We start from the raw sequence: 22743 nt of genomic DNA, 5'->3' as shown, positions 1-22743 counted from the left end.
TAAAGCTCTCTTCATCTGGTTTGAATTATTATGAAATCAGGGTTATGTTGATATTTTTCATGCTACGTCCCGGAGGAGAGTGATTATTTTCTTTTATTCATTTATTTTCTGTGTCTATCAGCTTCAGCGACTAAATCCCCCTCAGCATAACCTTCCGGATCTTCCCAGAATTGCACAGGATGAGAAGGCTTTACTGTGTCCTAAGCGAGTCTGCCCAGTAGGGTGGGTCAGGTGGCCCCACAGGCAGAAGGGTGCTTCCAAGGTCTTTGTCTTTTAGGGCTATTTTGTCCATAAACTCTTGGTTTCCTCAGGGAAAACACATTTCTCCAATGCCCCCTTCACAAGCCTACATGGGCTCTTTCACAAATGGAACACATCTGCAGCCAAATCAAAGCAAGCTGTGTCTTCCAGGGCCATGGCCGCCATGTTTCTCAGCCACTGGTCTGACACTAACACGCAGTCCGAAACGGCTGAGGACTCTCTGTGGATAAACCTGGCTCTGTTCCACTCTTACCATTGTTTCCCTCCCCCGGCTTCCCCCAAAGACCTGGCTTAGAATTTCTGCACTGGTGAATGGGTGCAGCAGATGGTTGGGTCACACGGAATGACTGTGAGATCACCTCAATCACCCGTGTCTCTTTAGTGGCACTCAGGGGAGGAGGTGAGTCAGGGGGGTGAGGAGAGGAAGGTTCTACATCTAGAGAGATAGCCACATCTCCCAATAAATCCTTGTCTGCCAGGAGGGAGGCACTGACAAGTTTAGCAAAAGCATCAAGGACATAACACATAGAAAAGGTTCACCTGGTAAACCCTCCTCCTCCCACCCCCAGGTTTAAAACTTGACCTTCGAACATATCAGCTAACTAGGAAAACCAGCACATTCCCATGCACAAATACACTCGGAAACATTTACAGTGACAGCACTGGGAGGTGAGGCAACCTCGAGAGTGGGCAGGTATAGGCAGGTAGGGCCATCATATTAAGTAAACACGTGAGTTAAAAGTGATAGGTACTTTGAGCACTGGGTGTCGTATGTAAGCGATGAACCATGGGAATCTACCCCAAAAACCAAGAGCACACTTTACACACTGTATGCTAACCAATTTGACAATCAATTATGTTTTTTTTTTTTAAAGTGATGGGTAAAGTGAACACCTAACAACATGGATGGATCTTAAGAACATAGGACTTCCTTTTAAAAGGATCAAGAAACAGAACAAGAAATATAACAAGATCATTTGTATAAATTGAAAATACATGCGCAAAATTTATTGATGATAATAGAAGTTAGAATAGTGGTTCCCTTGGGGTGCAAGGTGGGGCAATAATTGACTGGGAGGAGAATGGGGGAGGCTTCTGGGTGCTGGAAGCTTTCTGTACCTTGATCTACATGGTGGTTATAAGTGCAGACATATGTGAAGTCCATTGAGCAATACACTTAAGATTTGTACTTACATGTGTATATCATACAAAGCAATAATACATATTTTGCAAATAATACAAAAAGATTAATATATTTGTATATTGGTCAATGGAGTCGAAGGGAAGGGGAATGGAGTAGGTGGTCAAGGGGATGGATGGCTAGATGGATGGAGGGATGGGAGGGTGGATTAAGAGAAAGATACAGAGATGGATGGATAGATGGGTGGATAGATGGAAGGGAGGATTGATAGAGAAATAAAGGGATGAATGGATGGTGGGCAGATGGATGGATACATAGGTGGATGCATGTGTGGATGGATGGATGGGTGGGTGGAAGGATGGATGCATGTGTGGATGGATGGATGATGGATGGGTGGATGATGGATGGACAGGTGGGTGGATAGATGGATGGATGGATGGATGGATGGATGGATGATTGATGGGTGGATGGATGTGTGGATGGATGGATGGATGGATGGATGGGTGGAAGGATAGATGGATATGTGGACAGATGGATGATGGATGGACAGGTGGGTGGATGGATGGATGGATGGATGGGTGGAAGGATGGATGGATGGATGGATGGATGGATAGGTGGATGGATGTGTGGATGGATGGATGATGGATGGGTGGATGATGGATGGACAGGTGAGTGGATAGATGGATGGATGAGTGGATGGATGGATGGATGGATGGATGGATGGATGGATGGATAGTTGGGTGGATGGATGGATGGATGGATGGATAGGTAGAAGGATGTATAGATGGATGGGTGGATGGATGGATGGATGGATGGATGGATGGATGGATAAGTGGAGGGATGGGTAGATACATGGATACATGGCTGGCTGGGTAGACAGATGGATGGATGTATGGATGAATACAAGGATGGATGGATGGAAGGATGGATGATTGATGGGTGGATGGATGTGTGGATGGATGGATGGGTGGAAGGATAGATGGATGTGTGGATGGATGGATGATGGACAGGTGGGTGGATGGATGGATGGATGGATGGATGATTGATGGGTGGATAGATGGATGGATGGATGGATGGATGGATAGGTGGATGGATGTGTGGATGGATGGATGGATGAACTGACAGATAAAGCTAGCTGGTGGGAAGGTATAATGTTACCTTCCTTAATCCACCACAGTAGGCACAAGTAGCAGACATCAGAAGCTGACTCCAGCTAGCTTAAGCATTGAAGGAATTGGTCAGAAGGATGTGGGTCAGCTCACAGACCCAGGGAATTGGGCTCAGAAAGCAGGCCAGCCCAAAGGGAGCTAAGAAGCAGCAGAGGGCTAGCCGCCGAGACGACCTGGATGCAGGGTCTCAAGCCGGCAGGCTCTAATGGTCCTGGAGACTTTGTGTGTTTCTTCCCAGACTCCGAGTCCCGACTGAGAGCATATGGTTGGTCAAGTGGGGACATGTGCTGGAGCCAGAGTCGCATGGGGTGGGGAAAAGGACCCAGCATCTCCGCTGCCTGTTTGCTCCTGAAGTGATGGGGACTTCCCCCAAAGAGAATGGCTGTTCCCGTTCAAAGCACCCACTCCTGTCTCACTGCTCTGATAGCAGAGGAGCAGGGAGAGAAGAGCAGTTCTCCAGGTTCAGGCTAAAAAGCCAGTTCTGACTGGCAAGACCAAGGGCACTTGTGCAATATTAAGGTCTGAGCAAGCGGCAGCCAGGAGCAAAACCACAGCGATGAAAAGGGCAGAGGCAGGTTCAGAGTGTGTGCTGTTATCCGAGGCTGTCAAACGTAGGATGACCAACCGAGCCGCTCTGCCCAGGACCGAGGGGGATTCTGGACTCTGGGCTTTCAGCACTCCAACTGGGAACCAGCCAGGCGAACCCGGACACATTGGCCCCCACGGCAAATGGCGCCACCCAGTTGGGACTGGGAGAACGGGGCTCAGAGAAGGCTCAGACTGGACCACTCCCCAAGATGGGACCTGGATCTCTTGGTTCTGGAAAGCAAGTTCTGACACGTTTCAGAAGACAATAAAAGAAACGTTAACTATTACTGACTTCCCTCCCCCTCCCCTTCCCCCTCCAGGCACTTCGATAGGATCTAGGGTGTTTATCCATGATTTGGGGCCTGACAGTAATGAAGTAAAATCCCTGTGCTATTCTGCTGGTTCCACCCAGGGCAAAATCTCCATTCCGCGCAGCTATCAAAGTCAAGTCCCTGGGGTATATGACAGGGCCTCGTAAATTGTAAAGCATTATGCAAATGTAAGTAAGATATTATTATTATCCTGGGTTGCGAAGGTCCCTTGTGGTATTGATGATTTTTTATATGACAAAGATCTATGCTTCTTCTGTGCTGAATTAATAATTCACTTATGCTAATAAAACACAGAAATCCAGTTGCCAGGTCTCAAAAACAATCTTATTTCTTTCCATGAATTCTAATGTGGCTGGTTTTTTTCCCCTCATCTTTTTTTTTTTTTTTTAACTGGCAAATGGAAACAGGTGAGTTGCAAAATCTTTGGGGTATTTCGAGCCAAAAAGAATAAATGGTCTGTGGATTTAAAGAAAAAGTAAAGAAGGGGATGAAAAACATTCCTCTCCATGTGCCTGGCCTCAGAGCATCCTCCGGCTGCCAGCCCTTTGATCAACGACCCACGCTTTTTGGTCAAAGCGCAAGAGAGCTGAGCTGATGTGATGTTTTCTGTCCCTGCCCGTAAACGTACCTGCCTCGTTTGTCCTCCACAAATGTGTGTGGTGGGTCGGCACCACCACCAGGTAAGCCACGGACGGTGGGAGGGAACTGCTCCGTGGCTGTGTATTTTCAAAGCTTTCCCCGTGAGCAGACAGACTCTTCCTCTGGGAGCAACTTCTGGCCGCTAGAGATGTTCTAGAAAGGATTCGGGTGTTTCAGGGATGGTCAGAATCTTACTATTCCCCAAAGCCTCGCATCTGGGTTCCAGTGGCCTCCCTCTGCCCATCTCCCTGCGCCCTTGGGGGAAGGGGTGGGGTCATCTGCACAACAGAAGGCCACCATGCTGCTTCAGGGCTGTCCAAGTGCTCCCGTTTACGTGGAGGACCCTGTGTGAGGCACTGCTATGGGTGCTCTGCCCGAGGAGTGGTAGTGGAAGGTCCCTGGGGGCAGACAGCTGGGTGTATGGAAATGCCAGCTGTGCTGCTCTAATTGTGTGGCCTTGACCTTTCAAGTCCCTTGACCTTCCTGTGCCTCAGTTTCCTCACCTGCAAAATGGGAATGAAAATCGTCCTTGCCCTAGAGGGCTGCAGTGAAAATCAAAGGACTTTCCACAGTGGTGCTCATGGTGTGGTTTGGGGGGCCCCCAGACCCTTTCAAGGGGTTGGACCCTATTTTGACAACACAACTCACATTCTGTTGGGCCCACACAGGGGAGTTCTCTGCAGATTATGTGTGGTGTGATATTGCAACAGACGTTAACAGAGATGTGCAAGGGGTGCCCGGGTGGCTCAGTCGGTTGAGTCACAAGAGCCCGTGTGGCTCTTGATTCCAGCTCGGGTCATGATCTCACGGTCATGGGACCGAGCCCCATGTGGGCTCTGCACTGAGCGTGAAGCCTGCTTGAGATTCTCTCTCTCTCTCTCTCTCTCTCTGCCCCTCCCCTGATCATGCTCGCTCTCTCAAAATAAATAAATACACATTAAAAAGAGAGATGCACAAAAATACAAAACAATGCACCCCTTTTCCCTAAATACTCCGAAAAATATCACTGGTCTCCATTACAAACTGCATGATGGGTTTTATCATTGCTGTTTTATTTTTTTTTTTTAATTTTTTTTTTCAACGTTTATTTATTTTTGGGACAGAGAGAGACAGAGCATGAACGGGCGAGGGGCAGAGAGAGAGGGAGACACAGAATCGGAAACAGGCTCCAGGCTCTGAGCCATCAGCCCAGAGCCCGACGCGGGGCTCGAACTCACGGACCGCGAGATCGTGACCTGGCTGAAGTCGGACACTTAACCGACTGCGCCACCCAGGCGCCCCTATCATTGCTGTTTTAAAACGAGTTAATAAATAATTCTTCATGTGTCCACTGTTAACTTATCATACAACAAATACTGATTGGTACTGTGTAAAAGGGATCTTGTAACAAAAGCTCTTGAGGTTCTCCGTCATTGTTAAGGCTGTCGAGGAGTCCTGAGACCAGCACTGCAAACACCCGCGAGGCGCTCGGCTAACGTAACCAGTCTAAATGGTGTTTCTTACTGTCCCCGTTTTATAGTAGGGGAGACTGAGGCACGGGGGGAGACTCCAAGCCAGACAGAGGTTCAGAGCAAAGGCAGACTCCAGACCAGGTTTGTCTGAGCCCAAAGCCTGCATGTTTGGCCAGATGGTGAGCACATTCTCATGCAATTTTCGGTGTTATTTAGCGACTAGTCGACAGTGGCTCTGCACGGAGTGGGCACCCTGGAAAGGCAGAGCGGATGAATGAATCCGTGAGCGAGCCTCCTGGCTTACACAGCATAATGGAACACATCTTGCTTTGAGCCCACCACATGCCAGCCGTGTAGGAGGGCTAAAGCACACTTCCCCAGAGCAGGATCGAGCCTGTCTTGATCTCTGCGTCTCCAACGTCCCGCACAAGTGCAGGCGAATGTTGGGGGGGTCTGTTCTCCATGGGAGGAAAGGACTTTCTTGTTCAAGGAAACCAGCATCCATACTAACAATCAACTCCACCACAAAAACCTTGGCTTTTGTTTGAATACCGGAGGAAAACTGGAAGCTGAAGAACTCGTATCGATTCCGAAAAGCCTTCCTGCGTGTCCCTCATTTTATCTCGACAGCAGCGAACTCCTGAAATAATCATTTGAAGTCGAACACCATCTGCCTTTTGTCTCGCTGACTTTCAGGGTAGAAATGGCTGAATGCATCCAGAGGTATTTCATATTCAAGGCAGATCTGAAATCTATTGAGGCCAGGGCCACTGCAAGGGCTCTGCAGGAAGGAAGAGAACGCGTGCTTCGACAGAGAGCTGACGAGGTGGGGCCCTTGCAGACCCGGGCTCTATAGCCCCAGGGTGCTCACCCCCAACACCCTAATTGCATCGTTTTACGGGGTGGTGTGGTTCTTCTCAAGTGCGTCTGCACATGGCTTGCAGCTCCCCATCCACACGAATTCGTCCCTCTGGTACACCAGGCAGTCATTTGAAATTCATATGTATGTAATTGAAAGCTACATTTCCTCCTGCAGTGCAGGAACCCACCGAGCAGTGACCACAGTGGTGATTAATAATATAGCTCCCCCAGCCCCCAGCCCCTAGGTTCAGGGTGGAAGTCAATTAGATTTCCACCTCTAAGTTCTCTGCGGCTCCGAAGCATATTATTTTATTCAATCTGTCAGTAATTTCCAACAATCTGGTTATAAAATCAAAGTACAATCTGTGGGGCTTCCCCCCCCCCATCCTTCCTCCTATAGGTTCTTTCTCCCCCAGATGAAATAGTGATGAAATCTGCACAATGAGGCTCTGATCCTGGGTTGCGCGCTGTCCTTTGCATGTCCCCGTGTCTGCGGGCTTCTCCTGCCAGAGGGCTGGTCCTTCCCCAGCCTCATTCACGTCTTGTGGCAGACGTGTCCCCCGGGACGGGACTGCAGCTTTACTGTCTCTGCCACTGGTGCAGACTGACCTGTCGCAGCGTGAGGAGCCTGTGATCCTCTGTAACTCCCCTGCTGGGAAGCGTTTCGCTTTGGGTCATGGGCACAGGTCAGGGCGGGGACACGGACAGCGGGGACAACCAGCCCTACCCAGGGGGCCCGTGCCACCTGGAAGCCACCAGTGGTTTAAGAACTTCAATGTTCTTCATTCTCAACAGTTTCCTTGATTAAACACCAATACGCACCTTCTGTTCCCAGGCTCCCATCCCTGGCGTGTCACCTTCTGACACTCAGAAGATGACACATTCTGAAGTGCTTCCCCCATATCCGATGTGCCCCTTGGCAGATGTGGACCATCTTTGTGAGTGCCGACGACTCATCTACACTGACCCAGGAATTGGTTTTTTAATTGGATGATCTCTGTGGGGGGAGAGCTCAGCTCCTAATTAAAAAGGTTAAGCTTTCCAAACTTTAAAACCTGTGTTAAATAAGAACTCAGCCTGTAGAAGGAATAAAGCGGCCGACGCAGGTGGGAGAAGCCTGAGAAAGACCACAAACCCTCACAGACTGTTCCTCCTCAAGCCCAAAATAGGCTTGTTTTTCAAATGCTTCTCCACAATTCTCAGTGAAGATGGAATGAGGGAGGGAGAGAGAGAGGGAGAGAGGGAGGGAGGGAGAGACAGAGGGAGAGAGGGAGGGAGAAAGAGAGAAGGAGGGGGAGAGAGAGAAGGATGGGGAGAGAGGGAAGGGGAGAGAGAGAGAGAGGGAGGGAGGGAGGGAGAGAAGGATGGGGAGAGAGGGAAGGGGAGAGAGACTCCAAATGTAAGTCCCTTCTGGAATCTTATCGGATTCCAATTGATCTAGACTCTGTTCCTACACAGGTAACACTCCACAAGACATGACACCAGACAGCAGACATTTGGAATCTTCTGGATGTCAGAGCCACCTTTTTCTCTCATCTTTCCAACCAGATGAATGGCCAACTTGCAAGGCGGGTCAAGGTATCCACTCCTTTGCTAGAAAGTTTATGGACAGTGGTTCTCAAGTCCTGTGGTTGATTGACCCTTTAAGTATTTCATTTTACAGCCTAGGTTATCCCATGTAGATGGGCTGCTGGGAAAATGACAATGGCCAGGTTCAGTGGGATGACAAAAACCTAAATCGGTCTGTCTGCAACTTTGGGCAGTCCTGCCCGGTCCCCCTTAGGCCACACTGAAAGAAGCCAATTCAATCTTGGGTACCTCGCATTCTCAAAAACAATACAAACTTTCGGAGCAGGATTGCCATTTACATTTTAAATCAATTTCTAGGGGCGCCTGGGTGGCTCAGTCGGTTAAGCGTCAGACTTCAGCTCAGGTCATGGTCTCGTGGTTTCTGAGTTTGAGCCCCGCGTCGGGCTCTGTGCTGACAGCTGGGAGCCTGGAGCCTGCTTCGGATTCCGTCTCCCTCGCCCTCTGCCCCTCCCCCGCTCATACTCTTGACTCTCTCTCACTCGAAATAAACAAACATTAAACCAACTTCTAGTTTTCCAGTCCCAGAAGAACCCTCCTACATCCGCAAGCATGGCATGGATTTTCAGGTCATGCTGTTTCGGATCAAAGCACACTGCTTCACTCTGCCCATGGAATCCTCCAGATCCAGCCCTCACCCCACAGTTTCATTCCTGCTTCCCTGTGGCCCACGGGCCTCACCTCTCCTCCTAGTCTCCAGCTCAGAGCCTCCTCCCCCGGGAGCACCGTTCTCCTCATCCCAGGTCAGCCTTCTGGGTTCAGCCCAAAGTCTCCCTGATTCTTTTGGTTCCCCCAGATTCTTCTCTCTTTTCTCACCTGGCATGGTCCCTTGTTAGCGTTTGTCCAGTTGTAAATAAATAATGGGTAATATTTTGTCTAATGACATCTTCTCTACCAGGCTGTGCTGGGCAGATGGCAGTTGTTCCGTACGTATTTGCTGGGTAGTAAGGAAGGGAGGAAAGGAGGGAGGGAAGGAAGGAGGGAGGACAGTAGTGGAGCCTCACTGGAGTTGACACTGTGACGTGCTTCCTAGCCCCCCTCATGAAGGATACCGCCCAGCTGCTGGGAGGGCTGTCTGCAGGCAGAGACTGTAGCTGTTGGTCCCTCCAAGGACTGCCTTGGCTACAGAGAGCCACCTCTCCCAGGGGCACACCCTTCTCCAGCGCACCCCACCGGCTGGCCAAGGCTCTCTTTGTATCAGAGCTCAGCCCCTCCCTCCGCCCCTTCTGCTTCCCCACACTCCTTTGCACAGGTGTCGCTCATCCCAAGGGCCCTCCCAAACCGACCTCCAACACTGAACTCTGTTTCAGAGCCTGCTTCCAGGAAAACCGACGTGAAACCCTCCTAAACCTCTCCTTGCAAACGGGTGCTCTCCAAAGCCTAGGATGCCCCAACCCCTAAAACTCAAGTTCCGGTGGGGAAAATGCCGGGTGATATTCCCCAGCTGTGCCTCGAAGCCAAACCATAAGTCTCGGCAAAAACCTTAGAAGAAATGGCCTTACCGGAACCACCACTGGAATCAGCAGTGAGGCATCTAGAAGTTTCTTTGCCATGACTGAAAGTTATTTTAAAAGTAGAAAAAGTCCCAGAAAGTGTAGCCAGGTACCTGGCAACATACCAAAAACCCAAGAAATGTTTGTTGAAACAATGAAACCTCCTTTTTTCCTTGTTCTCTGCTTCTCCCCTAAGAATTTAAAAACCAGAAAAAGATAATAAGACTCACACGCTCAGCCCCATGCAGTTATCTCCTCCAAATCACTTGTTTTTAGCACAAAAGGGATAACGACTTATGATGTATTTTTCCATTATTTTCTTTGTGCAGGAGGTTTTTAAATTAATTTATTCTCTCTCTGCATCAGGTTGTCTTATAATTGAAGATGTGAAGTGTTTGTCTTCCAGAGGCTTTCTGGTGATGTCTTTCTCGCTGTTAACATCTTCTTTGTCTACGCTTGTGATCCCTGCCAGATTGCCCACGGAACAGCAACTCAAGTGCATAAATTATGAGACCACATAGGCTCCGCTCACATCTCTTTGAGTCTAAATGTCTTAGGAGAGAAGTTTTCTTTTTGCAAAACAAACACAATCAAACCTTAATTAACTGGAATATTTGGGGAATGGGATAGTCTGGATAATTTAATTTTCTGAGTTATTTCCAGCTAACCAGAAATTCGTCAATAGTTTCAAACCCTGATGCAGAGGATCTTTAGAAAATGTATTGTTCTTTCTTTGTGCTTTTTAGTAAGGACGGTAGAACATAATGGAAAATTTTCAGAGGCAGAATGTGATCACGTCACGGCAAGAATGTTGGACGTCAGAGCCGAAGCCCAGGTGTTAGTCACGGCTAACTCTGACTCAAGCCAGGACAAAATCCTCCGGTTCTCAGTTCCCCTAAAAAAAAGAAAGCACGCACCGACAAACCTGCTCATCTTAGTCAAATCTGAAAGCTTCCCGGTGCCTAGATCAGCACCTATCTCTTACTTTCCTTTTGGCTCCGGAGGTCCAAGGGGACTGTTCTAGAGTTTGGGCTGCATTCGTCCTCCCCGCAACATCCGAGCTTTTGCTCTAGAAATATTTTTTGAATGTCTACTCCATACTCAAACATCTGTTCGTGTGGATCGACCTTCCCGTGTCCTGGTTCTTTTTCCTCAAGGTGGAATAAAGAGTAGAAAGAGCAGATGAGGTTTGCGATAAACCCGACCATAGCCGGCAGACGGCCTACTGTGCGCGGACTCTGGAAGCGTGTCCTCGTGTGCCCCTGAAGGTGCAGACGTGATGCTGTGGAAGGGGTGCCGGCCTGCGCCTGGAACACGGAGCCTGCACTCTGCTTCGGGTCCAGTCTGACCAGCACGAGAACCAAACTGTTCTCGGGCCTCTTACGGACTACGTAGCCTCACCGCCTGAGCCCCAGACTCTCAGCCTCAGTGCTCGTGGCTTGGTGGACCGGATGCCGTTCTGTGGGGCCGGCCTGTGCACTGCAGGGTGTTGAAGAGCATTCCCGGCCTCTGCCTACGGAGGCCAGAAGCACCCCTCACCCCAAGTTGTGAAATCAAGACTGGCTCAGACCTTGTCCGATGTTCCCCTCCCTTTGTCCAGCCACCCTCTTTTGAGAACCGCTGCCTTTAAGGGTGATCTCTTCACCTTTCCTGAGAAAAAGAACCCAGGACTGAGATCCCCAAGCCTCAAATGTTTGATGGCTTGTGTCAAGGAAACTGGGTCTAAAACAGTGCCCACCTGCTACTATGGGATCCGAGAAGCCTCCATCCAGAAGTGCTGGGGCACCTGCAAATCAGCGGGTCCGCGTAGCAGACCCAAGTTGCCACGTTCCGCCGGGGGGTCCACCAACTACACCAACTGAAGCTATCAAGAAAGTGAGGGAACGTGTAAGCATGAAACGCATGAGCTCACTCAGCAACACTCTGCTTCACGTGAGAACGAAGGTGGCTGCCATGAAGCAGGGCACATCTTACTGCATAGGACTCCTCTCGCTTTGCTGAGGACGGCAGAAGAAAAACGTACGTTTGCATGAAATGGTTTGAATTAGGGCAAGATACTTTCTCACGCCCCCCTTCGGTTTTCTCAGCCCTCAGCACCACCTGATATTACACTGTTTACCTACTTGTCTGTCTGGTTGGTTCATCCATCGACATTCCCTCCGCCCAAACAAAAGCTCCATGGATTCGGCCTGTATTTTTCAGTCCTATATCCTCATATGCCTACCACGTACTTAAGCACTCAATAAATGTTGGGTGAACAAAGAGGATGGAGCAGGTAATGGGAAAGCGTTGCTAAATTCTGAAATGGGGGGACAGAAAGTTCTCCATATGCTCTCGTTCATCTCTGATAACAAGGCAAGGGGTGGGGCCAAATCACTCATCTTAGAATCTTTCTTTCGGGGCGCCTGGGGGGCTCCGTCGGTCGGGCGTCCGACTTCAGCTCAGGTCACGATCTCACCGTCCGTGGGTTCAAACCCCGCGTCGGGCTCCGTGCTGTCGGCTCGGAGCCTGGAGCCTGCTTCGGATTCTGTCTCCCTCTCTCTCTCTGCCCCTCCCCCGCTCAAGCTCTGTCCCTGTCTCTCTCAAAAATAAACAAACATTAAAAAAAAAAATTAAAAATAAACTTTCTTTCCTCTCCTTGACCAGCAGTGGGCCACTTCATCCACTGACTTAACAAATGTGCACCAATACCCGCTATGAGCCATGCACTGTTCCAGCTACGGAGAACGCCAACATGAAGTCACCATGGGCCCTGCTCCAAGGCGATCCCTCCTGGGCTGTATATGTGGTTATCTCGTTTCCTAGCTCACTGGCCCCACTCTACTCAGTTCTCGAACAAGAAGACAACTTTTTGAGCAGGTCCCCAACAAATGACCTCTACGTGAGTGGGGGGCATGGGAGCCATAAGGGGAGCAACCCTCAGAGCACAAACGTGTCTGACTGGAACTCTAGCCTATAGAAAAAACAAGCCTGAATAGCCAGCCTTTCATTTGTAATGGTGTCGAGAGGCCTCATTTTTGCTGAATTATATACCCTATTTCACACTACGTACACACAGGACAACTAGATCTCCACTGTGGCCAGAGACAGGATTGGGCCACTCTGTCCCAGAGGCCACATGTACAAAGCCACCAATTTCTTATAGGAATCCATTCACTCATGCATTCATGCAGAAAAACAATTCACTTACTTCGGGGCAGAAATCGCCAAATGCTCAACCATAAAGGGTGTTGAATTTGCCTCTGGGAGGGAGACTAAAAGCAGATGTCCGTCACAGCTGGAGACAAAGGTCCGAGACGCCACAGAGCCAGTCCTTCTGCGTTCAAAGCCCAAACATCAACAGGCTGCCACCAAGCAGGAGACGGGAAAGCTGCTCTCCTTGATTGTTGGAGCAGCCAAATTCATCTGCTTCAAATCCAAAAGTATGGAAGCAGGTCCTTGAGAGGAACGGATTAGTCCTTGCGGCTCAGCATGAGTCCCTAACTGTGCTTTCCCGTGTACCATTTGGTACTCACCAACCAACCAATCGACCGACCGACCAACCACCACAACAAAAATGTGTTTATACCACAAGATATCACGGGACTCTTCCTTTGAGACTGAAACGTGGGCTAATCCCTTCACTTGGAATGGTAGTTACTTACCTGTAACGTTTGACTGAAGAAACTTACATGATTAACCTACAACGCTACTTGTGGCCTCAGTTCTATGGGCTCGGAGAAAAAAAAATGGGGAAAGAGTTGTGCTTAAGAGGAACTAGAATAACAAAAGTAACGAACGATGCATGTGCCTTTCAGATTCGCTCAATACTTCCCCCAGGGTGAGGGAGATACCACTGCTGGTATGAAGATAGTATGTCACGTGGAGGAACAATTTTTAAGAGTTTAGTTTAATGCAGATCAGAAAATATACAACACTATCAAATTCAGGCTGAGATTTCACGCATATTATTATTTAGGGCAGTGATCCCTTCTTTAAGACAGAGGTGACAAAGAAGGTGTGGTATATACACAAGGGAATATTACTCGGCCATAAAAAAGAATGAGATCTTGCCATTTGCAGTAACATGGATGACCCCAGAGGGCATTATGCTAAGTGAAATAAGTCAGACACAGACAAATACCTTATGACTTCACTTACATATGGAATCTAAAAAACAAAAATAAACTGACACTCTTAAATACAGAAAACAAACTGGTGGTTGCCAAAGGAGAAGTGGGTAGGGGGGTGGAAGAAAGAAGGGGATTAAGAGGTACAAACTTCCAGTTCGAAAATAGGTCACCGACGTGAAAAGTACGGCATCGGGAATACAGTCCACAGGATTATTATAAAGTTGTATGGTGACAGATGGTGACTGACTGAACACTGAGAAGTGTTTAAAACTGTTGAATCTCTATGTTGTACACCTAAAACTAACACCACGTTGCATGTCAACTACATTTCTATAAAAAAAATTTTAATAATAAAGGCATGGGACAAAAAAGACAGATGATTTAAACAAAAGTATCAAGTAAATAATATACCCACATGTGGACACATATGGCAAAAAGCATTAAATGGTTCTCAAATGACTGAAGGTGGGAAATAATGGGCTAATTTATTACTGTTAGAGTCGGAGGAGTTAGAATAAAAGCTCCTCAGATCCATCAATAAGTGTATCTGTGCCTTCTATTTTTCCTTCCCTACTTTTTCTCCCAATCCCTGTGTCTCCGTGGACTTCAAGTGCCTTCAAGAGCCTTCAAGAGGCATAGATGTGGAAGACTAGGACTGTGTTGGTATGTAAAATAAGTCTACTTACTCCTGTGAAGAACACATAAGCTATCTTCATAAGGAGGTACTGTTTTGACTTATGAATGTTTTCTGTGTTAATGAATACCATTAAATATCCAAGAGACATCAATTCTAAGGGGAAAAGTTCTGGATTATTGCACTGTGGATAGTGCCCTCATGTGGCTTCAAAACTTAGCTACATTTAAGAATTTAAAAACACATTTTTAAGTTAAGAAGTCTAAAATATGGCAGACTACGACAAATGAGCCACGTGGGAAAAGGAAACAGCACAAGAAAATATGGTGATTCGCCGTCACCTAATCCTTTTGTTGAGTGGAATGGGATACCAATATGGCGGACAGGATGTCTGGGTAACTACTTGGGAATAATCAGATATCGAATTCATACAGGATACTGCCTGTGTCGTTTGGGTTAAAATGTTAACAAATCACACGAGACGTTCTTCTTTTCAATTTTATTTTTATCAAAACAAAATAATTTAACCATATAAAGAAGAAGATAAATTTCAACAACCAACCAAGAAGCCAATAGCTTTCCTGATTACGAACAGTCAAAAGAGTAGCAACTTCTGAACAACTGATTGCATGTAGAAGATTCTGAGTCATCCTCTAGGGCTCCAAGTGACAGAGACTATTTTTCCTGGCTCCTTTTCTTCCAGTGGTGAAGCGCTACACTCAAATGTTCCTAGGCTTCTTCAGATCAAATTATACATATGCCCACAGAAGTACAAAGCATGGGAGAAGAGAACTGTACAGGTGCAAATCTAGCACACGAGATTTTCTGGGTCCTGACACCTGCATTTAATGAATTCTGAAAGATAAAGGCAGGAAATTTGTGCTTAAATATCAAGAAACGTAGTGTTTCAAAAGCCAAAGAGGCTCCCTCACAAGAACCATGGGAATCCCAACTGAAGTGAGGAAAAAACACCAGTTCTGTTTGCTGCGGCTGCAGCAATGTGACCGCCACAGAGCCAGGCAGACCGTTTTCTCCTCACCATATTAAATTATGTCTGGAGAGTTGAGCAGCAGCACATTCCAATAATGATGACAGTTTCCATAACTATGAAAATCTGCTGCACCAGGCAGATTTTGTGCAAGATGCAAATTTCTATGCCGGGGAAAAAAATGAATAATGTGATCATTCTAAGTAATGAATGTAAATGCAAGGAAATTCTTTTTGGCATAAGGCTCTAAGTCGTTCATCTTTCATGCCAAGAACTGTGGTCGCAATGCTTTCTGGCAAGGCTACTCTTCTCAACTGAGCCTTAAAGGAGGGATTTTAGGAAGGGGAAGTGTAACTCGCCCTCAGTGACCCATCATGCTATTGGCAGGGTTTGATGAGAATCTAAAGGCACCCGTCCGCCATCTTTTTTTTAATCCCTTGGCAAATGAACCATAGGTTCTCCTGGGTTGTTGAGTCAAAGGGATATTAGCTTCATCCAGAATCTCGAAGGTTATGAATGACAGGAGGCATGAGTCGTCCTCCATCGTGCCTTACAACAAGGAGCATCTGGGTTGCCTGTTAAACACCAGGTGACTTTAAGAGTCACTTAACAGTACCGGCTGCCAAGGGGGGGGGGTGTGTGTATGGGGGGGTGAAGCCTCTTTCCTCCACGCATCTTTAACAAGGGATGTCTGGCCGGTGTAGGTGAAGCTGCAGAGGTAAACCTGGTGGTGAGTCTTGAGCATCACGGGTCATGGCACTTGGATACCTTGCCCTGAGAGAACAGCAAGGAGTTCAAAGTGCACTTGACTTTAGTCTATGCCAGAGTCCCTAGAGTTATTCTCTGTGGAAGAAGCTGAGCACCAATTGACTTAAGACCCTGACCCAAAGGTACAATAAAAGTAACAGCCCTGGGGAGAGACAGGAATGAATCCCTGATCTGTAAACTCTAGTTTGCCTTGTTTTAAAGTCAATCTGTTTTACACAGGATGCACTTGAAGAGTAAAAACTGCAGCAGTTATCAATTAATAACATTGAAATTTTATTTTCAATAACCCAAAGCAGCGATACAGATCGCTGATGTTATCCCCAAAAGGTAGCCCTGGTGTTGCATTTCTCTTTATGAAAACCCCATAGGAAAGCTAAGACTTATAAAAGCAGAGATTATTAGGGCTTTATAAAGGGATTCTTTATTTTAAAAAAATTGTGTTTTAGGATGATTTCCAATAGCCAATTCCGCTAGAGTCATTCAAAATACTTTGTTGTTGTTGTTTTTTGATCCACCGGAATGTAGCTTTTCACAAATTCATGCTAACACAAAGTAAGGCGCACTTGGAAACACTGCCACCTGCCAGCTAAATGACCAGCTGACAGGATGGTTTGGCAACCGGCTCACCTTGGGAAGAGACACGAGGAGGCAGAGAGATGGAACCAGTGTTCCGCCATATTTGATCTAGGGTGGGATGTGGCAGCCAGCAATGGTGGCTCTTAGAAGGACAGGGCTTCCGTCACCATCTGGAGGTCAGTGTTATTTGGAGCTGTGACTTTACTGAGTTAGAACAGCGATCCTGCGGATAGCTTAGCAGCTACCAGGAAAGAAGGATCTGGAAGATGGTTTTCTTCCCCTGATCAGTGCCTCCCCAGACAAAGTACTCAGGTCAGCCTCTAGACACGTTGTCTTCCCCTCACATAGCAGTGTTCTGGTTTTGCTTCTAATCTTTGAATTATCAGCCAGACTTGTACACTGAATGACTGCACCCCCAAAATCTGGAACTCTGGGGGAAAAAAATCATATGGAGCTTCTCTGAGCTCACGTTCTTTAGGGCAACACTTGGCAGAAGGTGTTCATGCTTCGGTTCTCCCCGGTCTCCACCCAAATGTCTTGTGTGTGGGACCCCTCCCCATGGGGGCCACCTCTGAGCCCCCGAACCCCCAGAGGTAAAGGAGAGAGAGCTCATCTCACAAGGAGATCACATAAGCTGGAGATGCATCCAGTTCGTCTGGTCTAACTCTCATTCTCAGCTGGAGAAACTGAGGCACAGAGAGGGCACGTGTCTTACCCAAGATTTCCCAGCTCACTGAGGACAAGGTCAGGCCCTCACTCTCTCTCCCTCCAATACTCAGACCACTCTCCTAGACCTCCTCTCTCATTACAGGAGCACGGGTCATTCAGAGGGTAGATAATCACCACATCACTTTTGTTTGGCTTAAAAAGTACAAGACGAAGAAACAAATAGTACACAAAATGAATGCCTGGCATCCTTTCATCTCCCTTCTTATGTTTTTCCTGGCTGGGCTTGAAATCACTCGGATATTTATGAGCGCACCTGAAATGACCACAGACACGTGCTAAGCCACCAGGGGAAGCTGGTCCTGCCTTGAAGTTTTCTATGAATAACCCTAAATTTGGAAAAGTCACATGATGGTCCTTGAAACGACCACCCTCGGGCCCAGGAAAGGACGCGTTAAAGCGCGTTCGCGCCTGTGTGCTGCCGCTTTGGATACGGGATGTCATACAAACATCGTCACAGCGCAGCTAAGCCAAAAGAGCTCGGCTGTGCGTTTCAAATGGTACAAAATCACACGAAAAGAAAGTATAAAATGTTATCGAAATGCAGCAGTATAAATCTCGGTTAAGTTTTTCCTCTCCTCTTTAAGGAGAAGGAGAGGAACACAGTAAAACACAGTAAATCCGAGGCTTTGCTCACTGAGTTGGCTGACGTAGATCAGCTCTTCTGTTCTGCACAGGGGTGCGCTGGCTTGGAATACTGGGGAATTTTATCTGTACTGTTCTGACTTGCACAATACAGAGGCTGATTTAATTTGACAGCAAAGTAACACCAAGCCCCCAAAATAAAATTACTGAGATGTAAAACAGCGTCAAAACTCCAATTAGTTTTGTATCCTTGAAGCTTCTGGAGGAAATCTAAAAGGCTCCCGTCACGATGAGCAGGCATCAATTTAAGCTGTACAGATTACTAAAATGTACCCCTCTAATTGAAATTGCTCAGAGCACAATATGACAGAGAGAATCAGAGAAAAATAAGTGAATTTTTCCCCCTCAAAAAATGACTCATTCCAGAGACTGTTCTATCAACTTTTAACACGGCGTTCCTTTGCAAGAGCTAAAAACACCGAGGGTTTCGGAGGCCTCAGCACAAAAGGCACCGGGCCCGAAAGCACGACATGCTTTTGCTGTAGGATCGTAGGTAAGCACTGACCACTTGGGTGACATGTAAGGACAATCGGCATTTCACCAGATCATAGGCATTTTGAAGGATATTTACAACTTCCACTAAGGACGCAAGTTACTCTAGCCAAACTTCAGTTTTTTAATGCATCTCGATTTCGTTTCTAGAGTGAACAGAAGTATCTTGATGCCCACGTCATACCCCACCTCCTCTGCCAAGCTACCCCAGTGACCCAAGCATGCTTACCACCTTTGAAGCAAACCCTCAGCTTACTGATGGAGGAAGTCGGCCGACTCGACTCTATGGGTTCACTTATACGTTCACTTAAACGAGTCGACTGTGACTGTGGCTCTCCTGGTTAATGCCACGTGACTGGAAGAGGCAGCGGGGGCCGATGCAGAGGACGCGGCTGGGAGTCCAGCACGGTCACCGTGCGCCAGGCGTTCTTAGGCTCTGCTCCATTGCGACCCCTGCCCTGCCTGGCGCCTGGTATACCGCCAGGGGATCTGGGGAAGGGAAGCTGGAGCCGGCTGGGGATGTCTTGCAAAGATCCCCCAATGGCTCTCCTAACATGGAGGTGCTTGGCGAAATAGAGTTCAGCCTTCCTGCCAGCCCGACAGCATGCGGTCTCTGACTGCAGACATCAGAAGCCTCACATCTCTATCACTAACCGGTCCTCATCATCACTGCTGGTGTCGCTGACCTCCACTCGTGTCTGCTTCCTGAGTCCTTCCAGGCCCCTCCTCTTGACAGTTTTCGAAGGGGCTTCAGGGGATTCTCTGGGCTGCCCTGGCTTAGAAGGAACCACACAATCCTTTAGGGAAGTTAATCCAGAGACTTGACATTTGCCACTCTCATTTCCTAAAGGAGGGCAGGGGACCACCATTTCCCCACCCCCATACTGTCCCCCAGTGGGAAAAAATGTCTTGTGTTCTCCTTCCTCTTGGTATGAACTAGCTGAACCTGGTGCTGGCATTTCCAGATGAGTCTTTCCAGTTGACCCCAACAGAAGCAAACCTGACCTTCTTTGCCCACATGAAGGTTTCCCTGGCAAGACTGATGGCGACACGGCTGCGGCGATAGCCTTTCTAGCTGGGGAACTTTGCGTCAGAGCCTCCCCTGCCGCTCTGTGGTCCTGTGGCTCCGCGCTGTGAAGTCCCAGGGTTGTGTGACCTACTCTCTCCCCCAGAGCACAGATGGCAGCCACACAGGGAGCAACATCCTGGCGGAGAGGGGTCCCTCTGGACCCAAGGGAAGAAGGCTCTTGAGTATCTGAGAAAATGGACGGTTTCAGATCCACCGAGACTTGCTCCCGGGTGGGCGGAGGGCGTGTCTCCAGCGTTCCCACGCCAGGACCTCTGCCTTGAGACAGAAGGCTATCAGTAGCCATGGCCACGCAGGAGTCAGAGCGCTCAGACGGTCCCGACCCGGAGGCAGTGTTCTGCGTGCAGCGGTCACCACGCCCACTGGGAGCTGCCGAAATCTGCAGAAAAGTGCAAAGGAAAACAAATGGGGGGGGGGGGAGGCGGTGGTTAATTGGTACAAACAAAAACAAAAGCTTGTGGTCAGAAACGTGGTCCTCAATGAAACTAGGTCCTGAGTTCCTAATGATTCTTTACTGAGCGTGAACTTCAATAGGATGTCCTCAATCAGTTCCCATTAATAACTAATTGGTGCAGTAACTCGAGTAAAACTCCGTTGACACAAAACAAGTCTCTGAAATTGCTGTGTGTTATCTGACTTTGTGAAAAACCACATCGCTCCAGTCCCTCTCCAGTCCTGCGCATCCAATTTTAAGCTACCACTGCTCGTGAGGTAGATGTGCTATTTCATAGCACCCTGTACTTAGGTTTTTCCACAGGAGCATTTCTAGAAGTGTGGTCTGGATTAGCATCTTTGTGCTTTGCAGCCCACGGCCCTCCCAACCTTGCCTGGCGGTGACGTCACGTCACGGAGATGCCCACAGCGCGACAGCTTCTCTACCCTCTTCAAGTACAAATTCAAAAGCATATTTAGGATTTCTAGTGATCGCCCCGTTCTTTCAGTGCCTGGTGTCTGGAGGTGTTTGTGTACCTGCCAGACTTTGTGTGCCGGGCAGGGAAGCGAGCTCTGCCACACGGGACGCCAGCAACCAGGAAAGGAGAGCCATTCATCGACACGACCGACGGACAGAGTCAGCTCAGAACCACGGCTCCCCCCTTCACGGTTACCTGGTCCATTTCACTGCCGGCCCTTGAACTGGTGTTGGGAGAGAAGCTTCCGGAAGCTGGTCTGGAGACATCCTCCTCCTCCTCTCCATGCCCACAACAAACAGGCGATTCTGAGGCGGTGCGAGATGGCTCCCCTCGCAGATTTAGACCTAAAATGGGGAGGTACGTTTATACACACCGGAAAACATCAGCAAATGGTGATTCCCCAGGACTCTGCCTTCATCACCCACTCCGATGAGCTCGTCAACCCTTGTCTCCCACAATGTGTGCGGGAACGCTGACCTTGAGGCACTTCACACAAATAGAAGGTCTAAGCAATGGCAAAACCAACTCCCAAGGCAGAAAAATCCCCAAACTATATATATATATATATATATATATATATATATATATATATATATATATGTATATGTATACGTATATATGTGTGTATATACATATACGTGTGTGTATATATGTGTATATACACACATATATACATATATATATTTCACATGGCTTTCTTCTATCAGAGCCATCTTCCTGGCCACGTTTGTTCAGGCTCACTTCAGACTGGCTTGAAGTCTCTGGCCATGCATCCGGGGTCAAGGGTAGAAATCTCCATCTATGTGGTGTATGAGGTTCTGTGTCCATCCGAGCACTGGGCAGCAGGAAGCAAGGTCGGTTTTGGTGCTGCTGTTGTTGTGAGATGGTTATTGCTGTGATCTGGGTGGGGAAAGGGGCACAAAGATGGGGCCTTGATAACATCTGCAAAACAGCAGCTCCCTTGTAAGGGCCTCACCCTTACTCTCTCCTCTGTCTGCCATGGTGGCCTGGGATACGGGTCAAAAGGACCACAGAATCACAGGCAGGATGGCTTACAACATGAGATGAGATCAGAAAAAATTCCAGAATGGCTGGGCCACCAGAGACAAACATCCGATTCACTTTCAAATTTGCTTCCATTTTATTAAAGTTACATAGGCACAGAGTTTCAAAAAGTTGAATCTGTCAACTTACTAAGAAAAATAGCGACGCTTGCCCACCCACTCACCTTTTCCCACTTTGCATTCTTCTGATATTTATCTCCCTCGCTTTTAACAACATGCTTCATAGCACTACTTGATTTCTCTTTTCCAGTTTGGAGGACAGTCTGTGATTTCTCCCAGGGGGACAGGAGCGTCGATCCCTTCCTCCAACCCCCTCGGTCCAGAACCTTCATGCCCCGCCGCGTAGGCACACTTGCCACCCCGTCTCAACAGTTACATAACTATGACGTCATAGTTTCGTTTAGGAGAATATTCGGTGTTCACATGCTCGGGACCATGTCTCTCACTGCCGAGCCACGTCATGTACTGTGATGACAACGCCTTGCTGGCCAACATGGTTTTCCCTGGAGTTAATAATTACCTTGTTTTTTAAATTGTGCTTAGTTTTCTGTAGACCCAGTACTAAAACCTTCCTCCTACCTCCTTCTCAATTGTCTACGGGTTTCATTTCCTTTCCCTGGAAAGATCTCTCTGGAAATCCTCTGAAATGCCTACAGGGGACTGCTGCTCCCCGGGCCCAATGTGTGGCTATGCCCCAGGACCCCCTTTCATGCCACTGTGGCAATTCTCCTCACCTCCTTGGTTCCTGGGGCCCCACACTTCTTTTTCCTTGCTTTCCTAATGCAACCCTCCCTGCATCTTCAGGAGAAAGGGTGCGTGAAATAAAATTGTTTAGACTTTAATCTGCCACTTGTTTGGATACAGCATTTTGAATTAGAATTCATTATCTTTCAGAACCCAAGACACGGCTCCACTGAATTCTAGTTGTTAAGAAGTCTGGAGCCAACCTGATTTATGATTCATGATCCTTTGGGCAAAACCTTTTTGTTTTTCGTCTCTCTGGAAACTCCTAGACTCTTCTTTGTTCAGTGTCTCTATGGGACTGGCTCTATTTTCATTCATTGTTTGGGCATTCAGCGTGACCTTTCATTCTGAATCCTGTCCTTCGGTTTGGGGAAAATGCATTGCTATTTCTTTGATATTTATTCTCCTTCTGTTTCATCTTTTCTCTGTTTCTAGAACTGTTCTTGGTGAGTTATTGGGTTTCCTTGTCTAACC

General features: G+C 47.9%; 1 protein-coding gene across 3 annotated transcripts in view; it reads right to left on the bottom strand.

The window, feature by feature from the left end:
- Positions 1 to 14752: 14752 nt before the first annotated feature.
- The window catches only part of ZNF831 (zinc finger protein 831), a 110466-nt gene continuing 102475 nt past the window's right edge, over positions 14753 to 22743 (bottom strand). For all 3 annotated transcript variants that reach the window (XM_086702603.1, XM_086702602.1, XM_086702604.1), the window contains exons 5-6: positions 20657 to 20805; positions 14753 to 19929 (exon numbers count right to left, since the gene is read on the bottom strand). In XM_086702603.1, coding sequence (XP_086558729.1) covers positions 19099 to 19929; positions 20657 to 20805 — 980 coding nt within the window. In that variant the 3' untranslated portion in view covers positions 14753 to 19098. The remainder of the gene's footprint in view (positions 19930 to 20656; positions 20806 to 22743) is intronic.

The sequence above is a fragment of the Puma concolor genome, chromosome A3 (genome assembly GCF_028749965.1).
Source record: "Puma concolor isolate L17-30 chromosome A3, mPumCon1.1.hap2, whole genome shotgun sequence".
Taxonomy (NCBI): Eukaryota; Metazoa; Chordata; class Mammalia; order Carnivora; family Felidae; genus Puma; species Puma concolor.
Note: the sequence above shows the minus strand (reverse complement) of the source record. Positions and strands in the feature narration are given on the sequence as shown.